This window comes from Prunus dulcis, chromosome 1, assembly GCF_902201215.1.
Source record: "Prunus dulcis chromosome 1, ALMONDv2, whole genome shotgun sequence".
Lineage (NCBI taxonomy): Eukaryota > Viridiplantae > Streptophyta > Magnoliopsida > Rosales > Rosaceae > Prunus > Prunus dulcis.
Genome location: NC_047650.1, coordinates 21,178,074 through 21,202,371, shown reverse-complemented (window position 1 = coordinate 21,202,371; position 24,298 = coordinate 21,178,074). Strand labels below are relative to the sequence as shown.

The following is a 24,298-nucleotide window of genomic DNA, read 5'->3' as shown; positions in this document are numbered from 1 at the left end:
CTAAGATTCAAGTCCACAGGACATCTTAGTTTATTCACAAAGTCTTTCAAGGAATTACTCAAGAAACTTTCTAAACGTGTTTTCAAATCCTTTTAAAAGTTATACTTAAGTGTTGTTTTTTATTTCTTTGAAAATGGTGGAGGATTGTTGAAAATATTCAAAGAAAGAAAAAGCAACCGGTCGTTTCAGGCAGGAAATTCTAGTTTTGGTCTCTGTATAAAACGACTGGTCGTCCGAAGAAAAAACAACCGGTCACCTCATGTATGGGATGCAATTTTGAAGTACCTTTTGAGTGTTTAAATGTGTCTCTTGGTGCCTAAGTGTTTGGATTAGATATATGAACGTTAGAAACACTTCATATATATACACAATTCAAATATAAAGACACTCTATTATATGAAGAGATGTGATCTCTTTGAAGTAGTACCTCTTGATTAAGAGGTGCAATCCAAGAGAAATATGATTTTTGAATTAAGGGTTACACCAATTCAGAAATGACATATATATCTCTATAAATAGAGGAGAATTCTCTGCAAAACGAACTTACTTTCAATCCTATTTCTATCATAACTTCTCTCCATCATATTTCACAAAGTAAAAACCTTCTAGACAATAGCTTCTAGATATTCTTGAGTGTCCTTGTTATATTCTTGAGTGTGTTTGGGGTTATCTTCGGTTGTGCAAAACATTGACAACATATAGCTATTAGGCTAAGCTTCATTGTATCCATAGGGCTTATTTGCTTAACCTCTTTGCACAGAAGTAATTAGGGCAAATAGAGTCTGAAAAAGAGTGTATACATACACGCCTTGAAGCATCTTTCATCCTATCATTATCATTCCTTCTTAAACACTTCTTCTGTAAGCCATCCCCACAATATTTTTAAACACAAATATCCAACATCAAGAGACTATTTCCTCTTTTGGGTTAGAGACTGATGCTTTGGTTAGTTCTACTGTGAGTAACTCTAATTGGGCATGGCCTCTCTTGAGTGCAGATGATCAGTTAATTCATGTTAGAGTGATGATGCATAATATGCTGCGAATTCTTTTAATTTGGATGTGGTTCGCTGGGTGCCTGCGTCTAATGGCCTTTTTTTCCTGCTTCTGCTTGGGATTTTCTCTGGGTTTCAACCAATGGTATCTGCAATGTCCTTGCTTTGGTTTAACCAAAACATAGAATGAGTTTTATTATGTGGATGGCCATCAAGGGGAAGTTACCTACCCTTGAAAGAATTGCTGCTTATCGTCCTCTTGTTGTGACGTCTTGTCCGCTCTGTCATTGCCCTCCCGAGTCCATTGATCATCTTTTCTTTAATTGTTCCTATTCTGAAGCTATTTGGCGTCAAATTATTCGTAAGTATAGAGTGGTGGGCATTCCTCATTCTTGGCATCTGTTAATTCCTTGGGCCTCTTCTTCGTGGAAAGGAAAATCGGCGAGATCCGTTGTCAAGAGACTTTGTCTTGCTGCTTCTGTCTACTTCATTCTGTTAGGAGTAGGTTTGTTCTATTGGATTTAAAACTTCTCTTGCCAATGCCTTCCTTATGGAGGACTGGAATGTTTCCATTAACTAGCTGCCTTTAGGGTTTTCTGTTTTTTATTTTATTTTTGGAGGTGTCTGTCTTTTCGATGGACTGTCCTCTTTTGTTTGTTATGGGTTGGTCTTTTGACCTTGTTGTTTGTTCTTGGGGCTTGCCCTTCTTGGTTATAAATTCATTTAATTACCAAAAAGAAAAGTGTGTAGGGCTTACTGTCTTTAGGCCCAAGGCTTGAGGTCTTCAATCCAATGGCCTCCATGTTTCTTGTCAAGTGCTAATTATCCTCTTATTTAAATTGCACTGACTAAAAATAAGTTAACGTAATGAGGGCAATTTATTCTCAACTTCTCTGGCAATAAGTATCTAATAATACAACAAACTCATGTAAATGAGATTTGAACTTAGCACATATTAAGATTCAATGAATCAGAAGAAGGAAGGAAGAAAAGAAAGCATAAAAAAGATATGAAAAAAGATTTTTTTCTTGCTGATATAATGAATGGTTATTACACTAAGAGGTTAATACAACATATATTTCATATTTTAACAATATATTCTTTGATAGAGCGGAAACTATAAAGAGTTATTTACAGTAACACTCTATGAGATTTTTAGTGTTTTTACAAACTCCGTGAGGTTTTCGGTGTTTTTACAAAACTCCATGAGGTTTTAAAAATTATACAAATATCCCGTGAGGTTTTAAATTGTTTTCACAAAATCACTTTTTTGATGATTGTTCATCTAAAAATTGATTATTTCATAAATAAAAAAAACTTATGTTAGTGACAAATTTAACTACAATGAATGTACATGCAATACAAGATAATTTCAAAGATTAACTTTGTCATTTGTAGAAACTTTTTGGTAGAGACTTTATCTGCAGTTGCTTTTAGGAATCCAAGTTACTTCTGGTATTTTGTTGTAAGAGCAACTCCACCCATTTGCCCTTAGCCATGGCAAGGGGGGAGTTAGGGCAACCACTATTCATGTGAATAGTGGTTGCCCTTGCAAATAGTATTTTGTGTTTCCACCCATTGTCATGGCTAAGGGCAATTACTATTCATTTTTTTGTTTTTTTTCACAAATTTTTTAATGAAAATAATTAATTTGGATAATATTTTCAGATAAAATTTTCGGGTTCCTACGTGTCAAGACTATTCATAATCGGATAAAATTTATGGATAAGATTTTTGGATTCAAATTTCGGATGAATTTCAAAATTCAAATTTTAGATAAATTTTTGAGTTCAAATTTCGAATGAATTTCAAAATTCAAATATCAGATAAATTTGGGTTCAAATTTCGGATGAATTTCAAAATTCAAATTTCATACAAATTAGGGTTCAAATTGCGGATGAATTTCAAATTTCAGATAAGATTTTCCTCCAATCAAATCAAGCCACGTGGCATGTCTATCTTGCCAAAATTTTCTATAAAACCAGAGGCTCAGCTCACACCATATCTTTCTATATTTTCATTTCTCAGAGTTTAGAATTCATACTTCATTCATTCTCAATGGAAGATTTTAGGAGATGCTTGGAGAGGCAAGAGCGAGAAACAAATGAGAGAAACCGTAGAGCATATGAAATCAATAAGTTGCAGAGACAAGTCGATGAACAAGTTCTCATAGCAGTGGCTTTGCAAGATGAAGAGAACCAATATCGCCGTCGTGGTTCACAAGTTGGCCGCCACCGGAATGTGAAAGACATAGGCATTCTCGGGGTAAGAATCTTTTGGAAGATTATTTTATTCCAACTTCTTTGTACTCTGATGTTGATTTTCAAAGGCGATTTAGAATGCAACCTCATTTGTTCAATAAAGTCATGCATGATATTTACAATTATGATGCATACTTTGTTCAAAAGTGTGATGCTACTGGGGTTTTGGGGTTTCTTCCGGAGCAAAAGCTTACAGCTGTTATACGAATGTTGGCGTATGGAGCATCTGCTGATCAGGTGGATGAGATTGCCCGGATGGGGAAGTCCACTACGTTGGAGGCTTTGGTAAGATTTTGTCAAGCTGTTGAAACTCTGTACACTAGGGACTACCTGCGTAGACCTACTCCCAGGGACCTCCAACGGCTTCTACAAAAAGCCGAAGCTCGAGGATTTCCAGGAATGATTGGTAGCATTGACTGCATGCACTGGCAATGGAAGAATTGCCCAACTGCCTGGCAAGGTGATTACGGAAATAGAAAAGGCCAAAAAAGTATCATCCTTGAAGCCGTTGCTGGCTTTGACACATGGGTTTGGCATGCCTTCTTTGGAGTTGCAGGATCCCAAAATGACCTCAACGTGCTGGGTCAATCCCCGGTCTTCAACGATGTATTGAGAGGCCAGGGCCCCAATATCACCTATCAAGTCAACAATACAGTGTACCAGACGGGGTATTATCTAGCTGACGGCATCTACCCGAGGTGGACCACTTTTGTCAAATCCATTCCGAATCCCCGATCCCAGAAGCAAAAATTATTTGCTACCTATCAAAAGGATACATGAAAGATGTTGAAAGGTGTTTTGGCATCCTTCAAGCTCGGTGGTTGATTATTCGAGGTGCGGCCCGTATGTTTGATGAGGAGATCCTCAGAAGCATTATGATGACTTGCATCATCCTCCATAATATGATTGTGGAGGATGAGTACGATTATGATGCTTTAGAGGTCTACGAACCGGATCCAATGAACACGGCCTTGACACGGATTTATGAAAGGCCCATGGGGCCAAGTGGAGAACCGTTTGAGCCGGAACCGTTGGTGAGGGATGGTCATTTGATGACCCGAATGATAGATCAATATACAGAGATGCAATCTTCGTATATTCATGAAATGCGTCAAGTTCACTTGATGGAGCATCTATGGGTGGTGAAAGGCAATGAAGATGAATGATAGAGCATAGATGCTTTGGTTATGTTTTATTTAGTTATTGTTAGGTTGTGTTGTATTTTTATTTATTATGGTTTGGTTGTGGTTTGTTATTATTATTGTGCCTTGTTTGTAGTTTTTTTTTATTTTAATTTTGTTTTGTTTGAAGTATGGAATATGTTGAATAAAAAGGTAATTTATTGAATGCTTTGTTTATTAAATAAAGAAATCTAATACAAGTCATTAAAAATTACTACTACTAAAATAAAATACATGAATTACAACAACTTTAATAGAAAACATGAAAAATACAAATACATAAAAGGTATGCTAACTAATTTAATGGTTTCCATCATTTAACCAATCCGTGTTGCTAGGCCCATCATCCCGGAAAAGTCTTCTTCTCATAACATCCCTTCGTTCTAGCTTCCAAAATTGTTTTGTTTCAGGGGACATATGACTTGTATCCATCGCCATGGTTTCCCGATCCGTCTTGTCCATATCTTTTTTGCGCAAATACTCCCTTTCTCGTGCATACTCAGCTTGAAGGGCCAACTCGTTATCCTGGCGTTTCTTGCTCCATTTCAATTCTTATGCCGTTTTGCCTTGCAATTTCCTCCAAAAATTTTGAATTATTATTGCTTGAATTACCCGCTTTCTTTGCCTTCGCGGCCTTTCGGCCAATGGGCCTCGGCTCCTTTTCGATGGGTGAGTCTTGACTCATAGGGGAATCGAGAGGTGAATCCGATGTCATTGAATCACGGAGTGGCGTCTCGTTTAACACAACGGCGGGACCCGTCGGAATAATTATGAAGCGTTTGCAATATTTCACCACCTCCCAACATTCATGATGGTTGAAACTTTTTTTGCCACCCCCGGTTGCACCGAACCACATTTGTGCTTGAATCATCTATTTAACAAAAAAAATGGAAATGCAATAAATATTTAAAATATATTGGATATGCAAGTAACAAAAATAATAATAATGGAAATGCAATTAACCTTACAAATAAATTAGAAGTGCAAGAAAATTAAGAAACAATTGGAAATGCAAGAAATATTAACAACATATTGAAAATGCAAGAAATATTAACAACATATTGAAAATGCAAGAAATATTAACAAAATATTTAAAATGCAAGAAATATTAACAAAATATTTAAAATGCAAGAAATATTAACAAAATATTGATAATGCAAGAAATGCAAGAAGAAATATTAACAACATATTGATATTGCAAGAAATATGCAAGCAAGAAATATTAACAAAATATTTAAAATGCAAGCAATATTAACAAAATATATATATTAGGAGATTAAACTTAATAAAACAAAAATTATAAAATACTTACCTCGTTAGTACGATTTTCCCCGCTTCTATAGTTGTCCATCGCTTTTGCTAGGGCATCTCTCCATTTTCCCAACTCTTTATTGAGAATTTTCCACCTACTAGATAATGCCATCTCCGTATGAGTAGACCCCGGAATTTTTTCACAAAATTCGGCATGAATTTTTTTCCACATATGAAAAAATTTCATCTCATTGCCGGACACGGGACAATGACAAATTTGGAGCCAAGCCTCACACAAGGAAACATCTTCCATGGTCCTCCAAGCCCCTTCGGTTTCGATAGAAGAAGCCATAAAAATATGAAATCAAAATACAAGGTGAAAAAGAGAAAAATGTTGAGTAAATAGTGAATAATAGTATAAGTATAATGAAATGTATGAGGATTGGTGTTGAAAGTGAAGGGTATTGATAGGTATTTATAGAAGAAAAAAAAATTTTGAATTTTTTAGAATTTTTAAAAATAAATTTCGATTTTTTTTCATAATTTTATTGCCCAAAAAATGCCAGCGTTGGATTGGATTCTGGTATGCTGATCGGAAGGCTGGGGGCCCGACACGCGCCAACGGTAAAAAAAATTTGAACACACTCACTGACGTCAGCGCCCGTGGGCTTCAGCGCGGGCTGAACTCACCTTCGGACTGGCCCGAATTGGTGGGACCCACAAACCTCCCGAGCTTGGACTGGCCGCTGGAACGAAAAAAAAAAAAAATTTCCCCCTAGCCTCCGGCTCGACTGGCCCGTTGGACTTGCTCTAAGGCTAGCTATTTGTAGGCTTGGATATTACCAGCTTTTACTTTAGGTGGTAAAGATTGGTGTGTGTGCAAAGAGTATACTACACAACTAATTTATATGTATCAAAGAGAGGAGAAAAAAAAAAAAAAACTCTTAACTAAGTTATCAAATATCATAAAAATATCTGAAACCCAAGTACTTGTTATTTGAAAGATTATGAGCAAAGCCACACACTTGGTTAGTTGAGTTGTGGGATTTCATTATATTTATAGAATACCGAGTACAGATACAAACAAGGGAGACAAGATCCATAATGCAAGGCGGGAGACAAGCCTCCCTAAAGCCAAGGCAGTCCACAATTCTAAGTACCTAGGAAACACAATCGAGGTACATGGGAAACACAAATTACAGAGTCTATCACAAATATATGTCACCATCTATCATTATTCTCTTCTCCAATTCTTGCATAAAATCCAACAATATAAACTCCATTAAATTTCACAAAATGACTTTGGCACAGCTCTAAGAGGGTGAGCCATCTGCAAGGTGAGGCCAAACTTCTCTTCCATATTCAAGGTCTCTGGTGAAACCCCATCTTCAAGCTTCCATTCAAAAGAGTTAATGAGTGAACCTAACATCAAGGGCAGAATTCGCATCGTCCATGACAAGCCAGGACATATTCTCCTCCCAGCACCAAATGGGATAAGCTCAAAGTTTTTCCCGATAACATCAATTTGGTCATCCAATCCCAAGAACCTCTCAGGCACAAATGAGCTTGGGTTGTCCCAAATGCTGGGGTCTCTGCCGATGGCCCATGCATTCACAAACACTTGTGCACCCTTGGGTACAATATACCCGCAAATTTCAACATCTGCATCGGCTTTTCGAGGGAGAAGCAATGGAGTTGCTGGGTGCAGCCGAAAGGTCTCCTTGATTATTGCTTGGAAATAAGGAAGCCGAGCAATGTCTACTTCCTCTATTGGTTTTCCTTTGCCAATGATTTTCTCCAGCTCTTGTTGAGCTTTTGACAGCTTTTCAGGGTTGCGTAGCAGCTCAGCCATTGCCCATTCCAACGTGGCTGAGGTTGTATCTGTGCCCGCAGTAAATAGAATCTATTCACATAATAAGTCAACAAAATTAATGGTATAACAAATTGTAACAAGCAATTAAAAACAAAACAAACAAAAAAACAACTAACCAGAAGCAGATGTTGAAGTTTGGTCATGTCCATGTCCTCACTGTTCACTTCACTGATGTTCAAAAGAGTATCCAACATATCATTGGTTGTGACATAATCATGGGCTTTTCTAGATTCCAATCTTTGGCTAATGATGCGGTCAAAGACCTGTTCTATCTTCCGGACATGTTTGATCATGCGCCGCCTAATTCCCTGGGGGTCAATTTTCTTAAGAACAGGGAAAAAGTCTGCCCAGTTTGGCTTCCCTGCCTCTTCCATCGAACCCCACACAGTCTCCTTGAACTCTCTAGCCATCTCGCTACTTGCGTCAGCCAAATCCACAGAGAAGATAGTACCCGATAGCAGATTCAGCGTCGTTTTGAAAGCGGCCCTTCCAATATCTACCGCCTCACCTTTGACCAAGCTTTCATTGACATCAGATATGAGCTCTTGCACTTTCATGCGGCGGCTGGGTTGGTTGGCGTCGAGGATTTTGGGGGCGAACAAGTGAGAGTTGCATATTTTTCGAAGGCTTCTCCATTTGGGTGAAGTTGGTATCCAGGGCAGGCTGTCTCCGCGAAGGTCACTGGCTTGGATTGCATCTGGCACGGTTCGGTTGGACAAGAATTGGTCATGGGTTTGGAGGACTTGTTTGGCTGTGTTTGACGAAGAAACAACCACCGTTGTTACTTGGCCGAGTTGCAGAGTTATAATGGGGCCATAGATTTGAGAAAGCTTGGTGAAATCGAGATGGGGTTTGTTTCCAAGCTCTAGGAGATTGCCAATGAAAGGAAGTGGCTTAGGTCCAGGTGGAAGAAGATGCCTTTTGAGGTTGGCTTTGCTTCTGAGGGCTTGAATTGAGAACAAGAACACAAAGAAAAGACTGATTAAGAGGACCATACAAAAACTCAAGAAATCCATTCTCTCTCTCTCTCTCTCTCTACTTGATGGCCAACTATTTATAGAAACACCTACCAACCGGGTGAAAAAGTGTCTTGTTATATTTTTGTCAAGTTCCACTCAGTTCTATAGGAATTATTGTTTGCTGTTAGGCACGTGTCAACAAGGCAATGGATAATTGCCTCAACTAGTGTGAATTAGGCAGCTATTTTAATTTAATTTTTTTGTTTGTCGATTAATTAGGCAGCTATTTGTTGTATATAAAGGCCAATGCAGTCACTAACAATGAGATTAATTCAATTGGCCACTCAGATTGTACCATTTTCGTCGTGGCCAAACTACGACACTACTCCTCTTGGAATTTGGAGGGACTAGTAGTAGCCTCGTCTTTCCTAGGCATACGCCTACTGTAAATAAATAATAATAATAATTTTAAAATAATAAAAAATCGTTGTCATGAATTTATTCCAATAAAAAAAAGTTTTGACTAGCTTCGGATCACTAGGTTAGTGACGGTTTGTATAAGCCCATTGAACCAAGAGTTTGTTTCATTTGGGCGTTTGTTCTTCAGGACCCAAAAACAGGTTAACCCGGTTGGAATTCTTGTGCTTCATTCTTTGAAAAAACAAGAGTCTATTCATAACTAATTGGGCTGTTCCCATTGAGAAAGATTGGGGCTTTGGCCAGATACATACAATAAATAAATGAAAGACGTAATTTCCTTTTGAAAATTGCTTGAGAAGCTTGTTCCTCTCATCTGGAACATTGACCAGGTTTGAAAAGTTAGGGGAAAGCTTGCTAATATATCTACTCAAACAGCTTCAAGTGGAAGCTAGATTTCCCATTGTGTGTTACCTTAATTTCCAACTCAACTCAACAAGCCAACAATCACAAAAAGCCTCCTCCTCATTACAATTCCCTCACAATTATTTCACAATTGAAGATGTTTTCTCTAGCAAGCAGGCCTTCAACAACATCAGTCCTATCAACCTACACCACCTTCGCTGCAGGAGCAATGCTGCTGAGGACAGTGATCAATGAGGTCCAGACCATAACCAGCCAGTTCATTCCCCAAAAACTCCAAGACAAAATCCTGGCCACAATTGGAGGCCTTTTGGGTATTCTTCCCAACTCTCAAATGACTCTTATCATTGATGAACACAGTGGCCTCTCTGTCAATGAGATTTACCAAGCCTCAGCAATCTACTTAAGCACAAGGATCACCCCTTCAATTGAACAGCTTAAGGTTTCCAAGGCTCCAAGCCAGAACAACTTCTCTGTTACCATCAACAGAGGCGAAAAGCTTATCGATGAATTCGAAGGAATCAAGTTGAGATGGGAATTCTGTTGTACTGAGACCAAGAGCACACATCATGACTATGAATACTATTCTTCCTCAACAGAAGTGTCTGAGCACAGGCCAATTCAGCTCAGCTTCCAAAAGACATACAGAGAGAAGGTGTTGAGCACTTATCTGCCATATGTTGTAGACAGGTCAAACGCCATACAAGAAGAAAGAAAAGTGGTTAAGCTTCATGCTCTGGGGAACTTTAATGAAGAGTAAAATGCAGGTCCCTGGGGATCAGTCATCTTTGATCATCCATCTACTTTTGACACATTGGCAATGGATCCAAAGCTTAAGGAGGAGTTGATTGATGACTTGGACAGGTTCGTGAGGCGAAAAGAGTTTTATGGAAACGTGGGTACTTGTTGTATGGCCCTCCTGGTACAGGGAAGTCTAGCTTGATTGCAGCCATGGCTAATTACCTCAAGTTTGACATCTATGACTTGGAGCTTACGCATCTGCATAGCAACTCCGAGCTCAGGAGGCTGTTAGTCTCCACTGCAAACCGATCAATACTGGTAATTGAGGATCTTGATTGTAGCATTGAATTGAAGGACAGAGAATTTGGAGGAGGCAACCCCCATGACAGCCAGGTAAGGACCAAGAGCAACAAGTTTTTCATGCAAGTAATTTTCTGACTGATTTTATATTAATTAAGCTCTCCTTTTTACAGTTAGCTCTATCTGGGTTGCTGAATTTCATTGATGGGTTATGGTCAGGCTGTGGAGATGAGAGGATAATCGTGTTTACAACCAACTACAAGGACAAACTAGATCCTGCATTGTTGAGACCAGGCCGCATGGATATGCACATTCACATGTCCTGCACACCAGGGGGATTCAAGATCCTTGCTTCAAACTACCTCGGAATAAAAACTCACGGTTTCTTTGACGAAATTGAAGCATCCATTAGGGAGGTGGAGGTGACTCCCGCAGAGATTGCGGAAGAACTCATGAAAAGTGAAGACACCGATACGGTGCTTGGAGGACTTGTTGCATTCCTCAAGAACAAGAAAAAGGTTGACTGTAATGCAGGAGTCAATGTTGAAGAAACAAAAGAAGTCAATGAACAAGAGAAATAATGCCTGGAAAACAAGGAGCTAAATATAGAGAAATGGAAAATAATCTCCACCTTCAGTTGAATAACTTGAGAAATTCCCTTTCCTTCAAATAATTTATGTTCTGATTTCGTGAAAACATATTGCAGACTACAACTTTTCCATATCTTTCGTATGGTCTCAGTCCCTATGAGCACTTAATATGAACCACCAAGCAAGTATGATAAAAATAGTAGAAGAGCTTTATACTAAACCTAACCACTTGAATTATGATAAACATAATACATGTATTCCTACCTGAGAGAAAAGTAAACCAAAATCCATAGATTACTGGGGCCTGTACATTCTGCTTTTTGAGAAAAGAGAATAAAAAAGAACTAGGAATGCCCATAAGAAGAGAACAAAGGAAATGAAAAGATGATACAACAGAAATTTACAGCACCGTGGGACTTAACACTGGTAAACAGAATAGCTCTTGCTCTTCCACAAAAACCTAAAAGGTTTGCTCATCTTTCTTCTTGAGACGGATTTGCATAGTGGCTTTGATTCTGGAACAGACATTGGCTTGTCGCTATTTTCAACAGACAAATGCACCTCCGCCTCTGCAGGTGGTTGGTCTCTTTGTCTCTGCTCACGAAATAGCATTAAAAGCTTTTGAGCCTTCTCTTTTCCTCTTGATGTACCATTCACAGAAATCGACACCAATGCAGGTATCACCCCTTCTTTTAGGACCATCTGACTGCATTTATCATTCCCATTACACAACAAAAAGAGACATGAGACAGCTTGCTCCTGCTCAATGGGTTCATCAGCCTCCAAAATTGTTGCTAGCGCACTGATAAGACCCGAATTTGATATCATTTCATCTCTTGCAGAGCTACTCGAAGCCAAATTTATCAAAACAGCTGTACATTTTTCTGTCCATGTAAGGCCACCAGAGTTCGCAAGAAGGGTTTGGAGACCACTGATAATACCAGCTGAAAGTAGATTTGGAATATTTGATGGAATGCCAGAAAGATTGTATAGGGCATGGAGGCCATCCAGCTTGCATTGGATTTCAACATTGGCTTGAAGGAGCTGGGTTAAGAAAGGGACAGCAGGGCTTGTGCCAACTATGTGCTTGGCTTCTTCAAGGCAGGAGAGATTCAGATAGAGGGCTGTCGCAGGTCCATGAGAACTGGGATTGGAGATCATTTCCTCTAGCAATGAAATTACTCCTGATGCTAACATCGTTTCTTTGTTTCTGAAGGAAAAAAATAAAGAATCGATAAATTTCCAAGTTTTTAGTCCAAGAATAAGAGCTGAGAGACAACACATTATCCTCTCAACCCGTGATGCAATGGAAATATCAACACATAAAAATTAATCGCTATGTTGCACCCATTTCCCAGAAAATTTCTTAACATTAGTGAGCCATATTTTGATGCTTAATAGACCTCTGACCTTTTTCAGACATTTAGCAGACCACATAATCGCAATTTAATTCAAAATTAAAATATTATCAAACAAAGCCTGTGGTCACATCTGATTCTTATAAAATCTGGAAATTTTATTGAACTATACCTGTTATTATTGACAGCAAGATTGAAGAGAGCCATGGCTCCACTTTCCTGAGCTAAAACATTTGCTTCACGCACTGCTGATTTCAGAAAGCATAGAAGTGCTTCAACAAACCCATTAGCACCCATATACATCCTGGCCTCCTCATCATCCTTCAGCAAGAACCTTAATTGCTCCACGACCTTGCACTTCTTCCTGAAGTCTGCACCTTCATTTAAGACAGTTAAAAGACCCTGGTAACTTTCAAAAGCATCAAGCTCAGACTGTTCCTCCACCGGAGACACGTCTTCTGTTTCATTCCCAACAGCTTCATCTATCGTGGCACTCTCCTCTAAAGGAACCACCTTGACACCTTTCAACTTGCAAGAGCCAACACTACCCATAGATTTTGAATTAGTGGACTCAGACTCAGACAACGCAAGCCTCCAATAGTTGAGGTCAAGAGACTCCGGGGGACCATCAGGAACAGAAATTCCATTCTGTTCGCACCAACTAGCAATGAGACCCTTGACACAGTAATTGGGAGTTAAAGAAAGATGAGACAGCTTCTGTTTAGTCTTTGGGCAGGTATTATGCCCATCGCTGAACCATTTCTCAATGCAAATCCTTTCATAGGTCTGACCAGAAGCAATGATGACCGGATCATACATAAGCTGCAGTGATATAGGACACCTCAACTCTTCAGGTGGAAGAGGCATCTGACCTGACCTCCGATTGTTTGGCTTGGAATTAAAAGAACTCTTGAAATTAAAAGAACTAAGTTTTGACAGCTGTCGGTCAAATGCTTGACCATTGTCCCCAGGCGCAGCATCCTCAATTGAACCCTGAATAGTGGGAGAACAAGGTGCAGAACCCTGTGAATCATTGTCATCTGAGATTTCACTTCTAAACAACTTGGAGTATTTTCTCATGAGATGTAATAGATAAGCCACAATTGATTCTTTCCGCTTGTCTTCCTCAGCACGGGCTCTTTGGATGAGTTTCTTTAGAGCTCTTCTCTCAGTAAGAGCTGCCCTTGAAGAGGTAATACCAAGTTTGATAGCAGCCTGATGAAAAGATTCCAGCTCATTATTGTCATTACAGTTGTCAAACTTTCTCCCTTGTTGGAGGAGTGCAATTATTTCATCACCAACTTGCTTCTCTGATGGATCAAGTGAGAAGACAGTACCCTCAAGTTCACTAACAATCTCTTCAATCTGAAACAAGTTCAACACTAAATGATGTTAAGAACACATATAAGTGACATACAGAAGAGTAATAGCAAGAGAAAACCACAAGACATGATCACCAAGGAATTAAAGCATCACCAGTTAATTTCAAACAATTTCTATTAAGAAAACATAAAGTTATATGGAAAGAAAGATGCCTTGTATTGCAAAGCACCAAATTAACAAATATAGGCATGCACCAGGACCAGTAAATGGGTTATACAATTGTGCAGCACTAAACCAGTTCGCCCAAGATAACAAAAGTCTGGACATGACCAAGTTTCATTGGAGGGAACCACATGCAATCAGATTAGACTTCAACCTCTAGTAGGTCATGAATGGATGAACCATGAGGTCCATGACAACCAACACAGGAAAATAGTGAATGACCACATAAGAACCACACTGAATAATAGAGAAAACTTCCAGTAAATTCCTAGGTTAGAATATGGGGAAGAAACAAACCATATTAATAATACCTCAACCCTTTGGTGGACCATTTGGATTCATGGTAACCTTCTACTGAAAATTACTGGTCAGACTTTCAGCAATCAAAGTAAATTTCCTATTATGCATTTCAAAAATGAGGCCGTTTGGAGTTTAAGACTTTGTTAAAAGGTCAGAACCCAGAAAAGCGATTCATGGACCTCAAATGCCAAGTCATGATATTCCAAGACCCTATCAAGTTGACTCAACAATCACAACTAGATGTATAAGTATAACGGTAACTCCGTGCTTGCGTCTACTCGCTAAGAGCAAAGTTGTGGAAACTATCTTCACCAGGGCATGCACAATAATGAATTATGATATAAAAAGCATTCAACTGAAATTACCACTGACCACCCCAAAAAATAATTACCTGACAACCAATAGATTGTGGAACAATATCTTCAACACGCCTAAGACTATCCATGAGAGCACATCTTGCCTTCTCAAATTTCGAGAGCACAGAATCCCCAGTTATAGCCTGAATGATAAAAAGTAAGTTCTCCATTATACACACAATATACTAATTCACAACCTCATCAAGAATGGAAACAAATTAAAACAACAAACGAGAAATCTATTCCTCTATGGTAGAAGGGGAAAGTCTATTTGACACTTCTGGGAATGGGAGTAACATCTACTGAATAAATTACCAACGCAATATTGAGGAAAAACCTACCAAGTAAAGTTTACTACATTCGGAGCAATGCTGAAGAACATTCTTAGCCTTTTCAAGTGCCACATGCAATGAACATAAAGCTTGGATGCCCGATTTGCTCCTAGGTCGAGCTGCTTCCAAAGAAGGAAAAATTGCCATTACTCTGCAATAAATCGCAGAGAGTTCCTTGCACAGTTCTCCATGCAACTGCAGAAGGAAACAAAGGTGATCAATTATATACACTGATACAACCATATGACAGAATGCAGACTTTCAAAAGGTTATAAATGGGGGATCCATGCTGGTAAATTTTCCAAAAAGAATATGCAAGCCAGCTTAGAAAAGAATATACACAACTACCTATATGTATATAAACACACGACCAAATTCTCACCTCCCACGATGACTTCAAACTTCTCTGATTCCAAATTTTTACCAATCTTATAACCGAATTAATAAGTTTGATAGATGCAACTACACCCTCCCGAGGAATGGCATAGACCCGAAGTATATGTAAGAAAAACCCATTAACTAAAATAACTGTCTTAAGTTAACTAACAATTCCTAATTAGCATTACCTATATAGTCCAGGAACTGGGGGGATTAACAGTTCACACACGTAATTTCAGGAAACACATAGGAAGTTAGCAAATATAAATGTTGAAAAAATCAAAGTTATGTTGAGTTTGAAATATTTTTTTTTTTAAAAAAAAAAAAAACACACACAATACCAGTCATTAAATGTATTGCCACCCATATCTCATTCATACCTTGGCATCGCTGGCAGCAAATAAGCTTTCTTCAACCTCAGTAATATCCATGATTCAAGCACACTTTGATAACTATGATAAAAGTTCATACATCTGCATTGCCGAAAAAGACAGTAAAACAGAATTAGCAAAGGCATAAAGGAAGCTTCTCATTAAATGTCTAGAGCATTAAACATAAATAAGCCAAAATTCTACAACTAGGTTTAGATTTTGGCTGCATCGACAAAAAAGGCATGGCAGTGAAAACAACACAGTGCACTGTTGGATTTCTTTGGAAACTGAGGATTAAACGAAAACAGAAATAAGCATAAGCATCTAACTTGTACTTCATTTTTCCAGGTTTTCAATGATTGAGTGAAAAATCAAAAAAGTGGCAATAGAGAAGAAGCCTCCACTGAGTCAATTAATTGTAATATCCCCACTCATTCATTCCTTGGGATTGGAATATTTATTAAGTAAATCCCATATTTGGAACACTCACTTTCTCAGAAACCAGACAGAGGATTGGAAATTTGACAAGAAAAAACGAGGATAAGGCCTTAAAAAAACAAAATGGAAAAACCCAAAAAGATTGATTCAGACAATATAGTATCTTCAGAAGAATGAAAAATATTTTCCAAAAACAAAATCAAAAAGAAAAAAAATTGATTTAGACATTTCATTCAATGGCCAAAGATACAAAATCTGAGAGAAGAATGTCGATTAGCAAAACACACAGATTGATTGGGACATTTCACCCATTTCGCAAAAACTCCAACTTTCAGACAAGACCCCAAATAAAAAAGGCATAGCAAAATCGAAAATGACCTTCCCGGAAATCAACATGGCCAATCAAAATTTCCAAACCTCCGAGCACAGAGATAAGAAATGTGAGAACCCCGCAATTATAGAAGCGAGTAAGCTCTAAAAATGAAGTTACAGCCACAACGCGCCAATTGCTTACTATTCAGATGCGGAACAGAAGCACACAAAACACGGAATTTCGGATGACAAATTGGAAATTTACAGCTCAATGTGCCTAAAAAAAAAACCGAGTCTTTGACGGGAGATAAGCAGCTAGGGTTTGGAGCTGGGCGCGTACCAAAAAACCAAAACCAAACTAACTAAGGAGGCTTCATAAAAGAGCATTTAGGATATTCCCAGTAACCAAAGAGAAAATTAGGGTTTCTTCGATGATCTGTACATTGCCATTTCATTACACTTAGGCCTGTGGAATCAAATAGAGAAACCGAATTTCTCGGAGTTCTTCGGGAGGGAGATATATTGGATTTTTGGTTATTCTGAGCGGGTGGGCGTAAATAGTAGGGAATATTGGAAATAATTGAAATAATAAAATAATTCGAGACTTCGGAGAGTTTTGGGAGATATTTTTTTTTCTTTTCTTTTTTCGGATTTTTTAGATTTTTTTATTTGTTAATGTCTGCATTATTTTTTTTTATTTTCGCCGCTTTTGTCTCCCTCGTTCACCGGCCGACAGTTGCCGACCTCCTCGTTTGTCGGTTTGCAGATCTGTCATAAATGTGCGCGAATGACGAAATTGCCATGTCAATTGAAAATTCTGGTGTAGAGTGACTCGTACAGCACAAGCACTCACTCCTCTCGGGTACTATTGGTTCCTAATTTCCTATTGCATTTCTATGACATTCCAATAACATTTATATTAATATTATGCATATATTTTGTGACCAAAGTTAGTTACATCCTTTTATAATCTAATCCGTTGCCATATATCATATCAATACTTTAATGAAAGCAATATACGTATACATGCAATAACATCTTTTTTTAGATCAATAAATATTATTAGCCTCGTTTTATTTTTCTTCAAATTTATACATCTTTGAATTTTTCTTTTTAAAGACAAAGATAAGCCGGCACGCTAGTTTACTTAGTTAGATTTGACTCTCTACCATGTCTCAACCTCTTGAGGCATGTTGTCAAACACCTCACCTTGTAGCTAACAACCATATTCAAGGAGATCATTAAAAGAGTATTGGGCAATTTCATGTGCAGCAATAATAGAAAGTGGGGCAATTATATGCACCGGCAAATTTATGATCATGTACTTTTCACAATCAATAATACACAATAGTAGTATCTTTTTCATATGATAATACAAACTTATTTGTGCATGACCTTTTTTAATTAATGAGAAACAAGATATTCAAACTTATGACCTCTCTCGATCTTGAGAGGATAACTTATTGATTGTGCAAATTTTGAGATTACCTAATTATTTCTCTTACTCACAAAATATTGTATCTAACCAATTAATGAAAATTCACATGGCTTTCATTCATCCGACTTTTTTTAAGGAAGAAGAAGAGGGGAAAAAAAAAAGTATACTATTGCATCATATCATGGCTAGTGACAACTACCAAGAATGACATTTTCTTTGTTATTTCTTTTTCTTTTGGAAAAGTGTAGGAAGGAATAGCCACATTAGTATTAGATTGACTGTGTCACTTCCAAAAGTTGTGAATTATTTATATGGTCCCTCAAATTCCAAAAATATAAATAAATGATAATAATTACTAGGATCACTATTATCTATATATCTTGAAATTCAAAATGATAAATTTTTTTTAATATAAGTGATAGTCTAAACTATAAGAAAAAAGATTTTTCACACATCATATCAATGTGTCATGAAGATTCGAATCTTCGACCACTCACTTGCAAGTGAAGACATTTTTTCCAATTGGCTATATCCTCCGTTGGCCAATTGACATTTTTTTTTAGTTCTTCAAGATTGACCTGTATAATATAAATATAACAATAACCTACTAAATTAGGGGTGGGGAAAATGAGTAAACGAGAAGGGTAGTTACGTCAATCCATATTCAAACTGATTCCATTTGCAGCGGATGTCTCCAAGCGGGAGTAGGGGAACAGAAATCCTCAGTTCTGTGTGATTATAAAAACGTTGGCTCAGCATCGCTCCACGTGGTGCTGTTTTTCACCACCCATTTAACAGTCTCTTCCTCCAATCTGTTTTACACCTCGCGTAGATCCGTAGATCACGGATTCAGCTGTTGTTGTTCCCCCAACCGGTGGTTAAAATGCATTAACTAGAGGATGCGATTGGTTAAAATGTTAAAATTTACCGCGCTTTCATCATATGAACTTACCATGTATATGTCTACAGAATTATCAATATTTTGATATTTACCCAGTTTTAAAAAATACTAATTTATTTCTTCCCAGATAGTTTCGAATATGTAATCATTTTTTAAAATCAAAATTTTTTATTTTTATTATATAATTTTGTAACTTACTTGATTAAGAACAATTATCTTTAAATATGAGATTCCAAGATCGATTTTCACTCTTCAAATATTGGTTATTTATAAATAAAAAGATAAGGGAAGAAAAATTAGAGGATGTCACGTTTACATGTCAACATCAATATGACACCTTTAGAACCTTTTCTGTCAAAATATCACTATCTTAGAAGTCAAACTTATTGATTTTGTGATACGAAAACCAATTAGAAAATCATACCAATCTAGACCAATTAGAAAATCACACCAAACTTATTGAGGTGTGTTCATAATTATATATTATACGTATATATTAACCAATTAAAACATAAATTAGCATACAAAGATCTTCAAAAGGAGCAACGAATTCCTTGTAATACGGTATTAGTATATCTATATCAGTAAAAAATAGATAATTGTGAAACATTTAAAATATCAGAAAATATCATTAGCTAATTCAAACATTAAAAACTAAAATTATTAATTAAGTGCCAGTTTGGCATTGCTTATTTGGGGTGATAAGTGATTTTTAAAAATTTTTGGAAAGCCCAGTCCTTTTGATAAACTATGGAAAAATCATTTATTGTTAAAAATTATTGTGAGAGAAAGCTATAAGGGAAAACAGCTAATGAGGTACTTTCATTTTCTGATTATGTAGAAATCAATTTCAAAGAGGCGCTGAGTTTAATGATTATGAGGCAATCAATTTCTGATTATGTGGAAATTAGTACCAACAACACTTTTAACAAAAAGTTTACAAACGGAAAACTGCTTTATCTCACAACTGATTTTTCTCATAGTAAATTTGATAGCAATTATTTTCACAGCACAGCAATGCTAAACTGGTCCTAAATGAGGATAATATGGTAAATTCACACTTTTTCATATTAGAAAAATTAAATTTAAAAGAAAAATCAAATAATGAATCCTATTTTTATGGAACACAACAACCCATTATCCATTTCATTTTGATGTAATATAGCTTTGACCTTCTATTTAATGAAACTCGATTCTGACCCCAAAAAAAAAAAATTACCTATTATTTTTTTAATTCTAAAATAAATTTAAATTTTTTATAAAAAAAAACCTCTTACAAATGCAGAAGCGCATGTAGAGAGATTAGTATGTATATATACATGTTGAAAAATTAGTGCAATGATCTATTTATTTTCTCTATGTGTATTTATAATTATAAGTATATATATATATAAATAAATAAAACAAAATATCTTGTTTCATGGCGATGAAAAAACTAATGTGGGAAGTACTTACAGGTACATCATGTCAATGATTTGCGCAAATTACACGTGGCGACATTTTGCATGACAATAATTATAGTTTGCGCAATTTCTGCTCATGGCAGAACGCTGGTAGTCGCATGGCTTGATTTTTCAGGGAAAATCCAAAGTTTTGAATTTTTGGATGTTTGGAAGCAACTTGTCCAGATTCGCCACAGTCAATTGGGCATCATGTAATGCCAAATGCCAAAAGGGTTTATATAATCATAGCCAGTTTGAAACTAGTGCATGTGCATGTTTAATATATCGTCCATTTCTGTGCAGATCCAACCAATGAAGTTGTAGACTCAGAGTTTCGATGTATGAGTGAATATTTTTACTCTATGCGAAAGAGAGTTGTTTGAGTTGGTAAAGATTATTTTCTTAATTATCCGGCTTAAATTTAAGTTTTGTTGTTGACAATTTTTTTTTTGGGTAATTTGTAAAATCAAAAAAGAAGATAAGATCCTCTTTGTAAGTCTTTAAAGAAGCTTTGATGTGCCTTGAATTTGGAATGAGATAGCCTTCTCTACCCCCTAAACTTTTTTTCATTAAAAAAAAATTATTTTTAATCAATTAAACTACAAATTCATAGTGTGTATGTCATTTTTAGGATTAAACATAGTATCGCTTGAGTTGGGCAACACTCAAAATTAAAAAAGAAAAGAGGTCAGTTGAAGAATCGAGTTGGGAATTTATGTTTTTACCTGCTAATTAATGATATCTCTAATGAGAGTTGTTTATCAGATATTATGACACCTATTAAGATTTGAACCTCTTCTTAGTCACATAATCTCAGTCAAATGCAACTTAAATTAGACGTGCCAAGCAATTGTCCAAATTTCCAATAAAAACCTTTTTTTGGGGTGAGCTAAATATTTTAATAGCAGAAAATAAATTTTTATAAAGAAAATGGAGGAAAATACTGAAGAATTATGAGTCAAATAAGGCAGAAAAAGGTTGGTGCAAAATGGACCAAGCGATCAAAAAGGTGGGGCCAAAACTGTTGACCAATGACGACGACCCAAGCGGAAAGCCTAAAACCAATCTCCTTGCTTCCGGGGATGTGAATGAATAGCAACAAAAATGTCGCATCTCAAAGTCAATTTTAGAATTTATTAAAATTAAACAAATTCTAAAGTGGCGCGGAAAGTGATTAGCTTTTCTTCTCTTCACTCACACTTTGACCAAATATTGTTTTCATTTTTGAAAGGCTATGGATAATCATGATTTTAAAGCTGTGTGTTTACCTTAAAGAGGTAAAAGAACAATTGCCGAAAGTGAAAAAATTTAAAAATAAACCACAAAGTGTGTGCGGTTGGTAAGTTGATATCTCGAGTTGGCGAGTTTTCTGATGCATCAACGGTGGAGGCTTAAAACCTGTTGGAAATACCTTATAGCCAAAGAAAATTCAAACTATGAACCAGGATTAATCCCATTCTTCGAATATAGGACAACTCGTGATATTTACCACAAAAGAATAAAATAAAATAAAATAAAAAACATGTCGGCAAATGCCACTTGGAAAAAACATGATAATGATAAGTAGGTTAGAAGAAGTGGAATTTATTACATCCTCGTAAGGAGACTTAAGAGAATAATTATTATGAATCATCACAACCATGCATGTCTGTAGCACATCATCATTGGGGGTGGTCCAACCAAACTAAACGGATATTGGGTTGACTACGTTCACTTTCTTTTGAACCCAGTCTATGCATGCTATGATTGATGTTAGGCGATTATGGGGAATATTTTTACTCAATACTTGATACGTGTTCATGAGCATAATTATAGTTAATTCTTTGTTTTGAATTTGTGGAAGCGTTATGTCTATGGATACGTGTAAGTTTTGAGAATGATGGTGATAATATACATTGGGTTAAAATAATGAACAAAAATACCCTTGACGACTATATATGTGAACTTTCAATTTTGAATTCAGATTCTCTGCTCTAATTTTCTCTGTCATGATATGCTTTACTTTTGTTTTCCATACGCCACCTCATTAAAATTTAATCTAAGGAATTTAAAAGTTGACACATTATCTTGAAACAAAAATTCAATTTACTCTTAATTCAACCCAAAAAAATATAACCTTGCTTCAATTTGATTGGAGAGAACGATGTTTATTGCCTTTCCTTTGTGTCAAAAATATATAAAATATATGTTATTTATTTTTAAAATACACGTGCTATATTCTCTACTTTTGGATTGTTTTTTTTTAATAATGTGGCAGCATTACAGTGAAAGTAAAGCAGATCATGACAGAGAAAATCAGAATAGAAGATCCGAATCTTTCAATTTTTGCCCTAATTATTATTTCTTTGTTGCCCGTCTTAAAAGGCATTTAATGGGGCTGTCTTTGGTTTTGGTACAAATTAGTTCAAAATGTGACTATGTTCGGGCATACGAATGTATAAGAAATGAAAGCTCTCATTAATTTGGTCCGTGGAGTTGGATAATATTGCAGGTCCATGCTATAAGTTTGAGGAAAATATTTGTGATAATTTGGTTGTATCAAATAAATTAGTGGGTCATGGATTGCATGTGATGTTCAAAGTGTGTGGCACGTTCTCCCCATGAAAACTACTTCAACAATTAAAGAGGCCCGTAAGGGGGTGTGCTAATTGGATCGCTCATACCCAAAACTACATTTATTGGATCGCTCACAAAGTTCAAGGCTTGGATGATCAAATTATAGTGGTTAAAATGTTTCAAGTATCCGCATCCTGTTAAAATGCTTAAAATGCTGCAGAAGAGTTTAAAGAAATTAATGTAGGATATGGATAAAATAGGAAAGAGAAAGAATAAAATTGATTTAAAAGTATTAAAAAGCAAAAGGGAGTGTAAGTGGAGAAAATGAGAGTTTGAAAATCAGCTCCCTTAATTTAAAGCAACGGAATTAGAAATTTTTTTTTTTTGGGTTGAAGAATTAGGATTTTATTATACAGCTGCAGGATGATATGGAATTGCAATGGCTTTAAGAGGACATTTTCTGTGTATGGACGAGCCATTGGTTCATGTCTAAGTCCTCCCCACCGGCACCCCCAGGCAACTCCCAATCAAACTTATGCACCAAATTTGCCAAAGCAATCTCTTTAAGCGCCATGGAAAACTGAATCCCTGGGCAGACCCCTCTGCCAGCTCCAAATGGAATGTATTGGGAGTGGTTTCCTTTTAAAATCTACGGCGCTATTCAAGAAACGTTCGGGCTCGAACTCCTCCGGCTTGTCGTAGGTTCGGGGGTCTCTTCCAATCTGCCATGCGTTCACTATGACTTGTGCGTTGTCCTTGATGCTGTAGCCGTCTATGTTCACGTCTTGATCACTACGTTTAAGTAGGGCATTTTCGACCAAATCATCCTCTGTTAATATGTCTGTATTTGTTGCCCGCCTTTGCCCTTACCTCAGTTTGAGTTTTTTCATCACCCTTGGGTGGCCGTATATGGTGATGATTGTTTACTCTGGTGGCTTCAACCAGATGTAGTCAAAAAGTTGACAAGTTGACAATTTGAGTTTATTTATTTATTTTATTTTTTTACACCCATGTAGCCATCAGGTGGGTAGCAGGTAAGTATATGGCACACAAAGTTCATACACAGGCTTCAACTTAAAGTGAAACAATATGGCATAGAAAGTGTAAAATTCATTTGCTTTTTTTTGAATCCAAAACCAAAAAATCTGTTGAAATTTTGTATGAACTAAGCATTGGAAGCTCTTCCATGTCTTGCAGGTTATTCTTGGCAATTCCAAGAATAACATGCGAAAATTAGTAATCATCACAACAATGCAGGAATGTGTGCAGTATACGTAGTACGTACATCATCATTGGAGGTGGTCCTCCTGACGTTTTTCTCTTGAAACTAGTCTCTGAGTGATTGATGCTAGGCGACTGTACATGCGTGAACTTTCATTTTTGCCCTAATTATTGCTGCCTGTCTTAAAAGGTATTAATTTGGTCTGTCCATTTTGACATCGCCCATACAATTTGAGATTTTTGTTGAAGACTTAGTTTTCAGAGGTCCCATTACTATTCTGCCACACGGCCCCTAAAATCTCGGAGCCGCCTATATTGTTAGATATACTATATAGTTTTGAGCTGCTGCATCAAATAATT

The 24,298-nt window shown here is 36.8% G+C and overlaps 2 protein-coding genes and 1 pseudogene across 5 annotated transcripts; 1 reads left to right on the top strand and 2 right to left on the bottom strand.

The window, feature by feature from the left end:
* Positions 1-6,692: 6,692 nt before the first annotated feature.
* Positions 6,693-8,589, bottom strand: LOC117625812 (geraniol 8-hydroxylase-like). The gene is made up of 2 exons (XM_034357381.1): positions 7,677-8,589; positions 6,693-7,590 (listed from the first exon to the last, which is right to left on the bottom strand). Exons 1-2 carry the CDS (start codon positions 8,574-8,576, stop codon positions 6,970-6,972), a joined length of 1,521 nt encoding a protein of 506 aa, XP_034213272.1. The 5' UTR covers positions 8,577-8,589; the 3' UTR covers positions 6,693-6,969.
* Positions 8,590-9,397: 808 nt separating this feature from the next.
* LOC117625820 lies at positions 9,398-11,120 on the top strand (annotated as a pseudogene).
* Positions 11,121-11,199: 79 nt separating this feature from the next.
* LOC117625782 (U-box domain-containing protein 6) lies at positions 11,200-16,977 on the bottom strand. Of its 4 annotated transcripts, none has more exons than XM_034357344.1 (6): positions 16,447-16,977; positions 15,640-15,732; positions 14,891-15,076; positions 14,585-14,692; positions 12,521-13,713; positions 11,200-12,200 (listed from the first exon to the last, which is right to left on the bottom strand). In XM_034357344.1, exons 2-6 carry the CDS (start codon positions 15,688-15,690, stop codon positions 11,408-11,410), a joined length of 2,331 nt encoding a protein of 776 aa, XP_034213235.1. In that variant the 5' UTR covers positions 15,691-15,732; positions 16,447-16,977; the 3' UTR covers positions 11,200-11,407. The 4 variants fall into 4 exon arrangements, with proteins under 4 accessions (XP_034213235.1, XP_034213243.1, XP_034213251.1 ...); XM_034357352.1 differs by having other exon boundaries at positions 16,583-16,962; XM_034357360.1 differs by having other exon boundaries at positions 16,721-16,962.
* Between the last annotated feature and the right edge of the window lie 7,321 nt (positions 16,978-24,298).

Coding starts and splice junctions, on each gene's coding strand:
- LOC117625782 (XM_034357344.1), bottom strand. CDS start 15,690: ATGGATATTACTGAGGTTGAAGAAAGCTTATTTGCTGCCAGCGATGCC. Junction 14,693..14,890: donor AATGTAGTAAACTTTACTTG/GTAGGTTTTTCC, acceptor TTTATCATTCAG/GCTATAACTGGGGATTCTGT. Junction 12,201..12,520: donor CTTGCTGTCAATAATAACAG/GTATAGTTCAAT, acceptor TTTTTCCTTCAG/AAACAAAGAAACGATGTTAG.
- LOC117625812 (XM_034357381.1), bottom strand. CDS start 8,576: ATGGATTTCTTGAGTTTTTGTATGGTCCTCTTAATCAGTCTTTTCTTT. Junction 7,591..7,676: donor AACTTCAACATCTGCTTCTG/GTTAGTTGTTTT, acceptor TTATGTGAATAG/ATTCTATTTACTGCGGGCAC.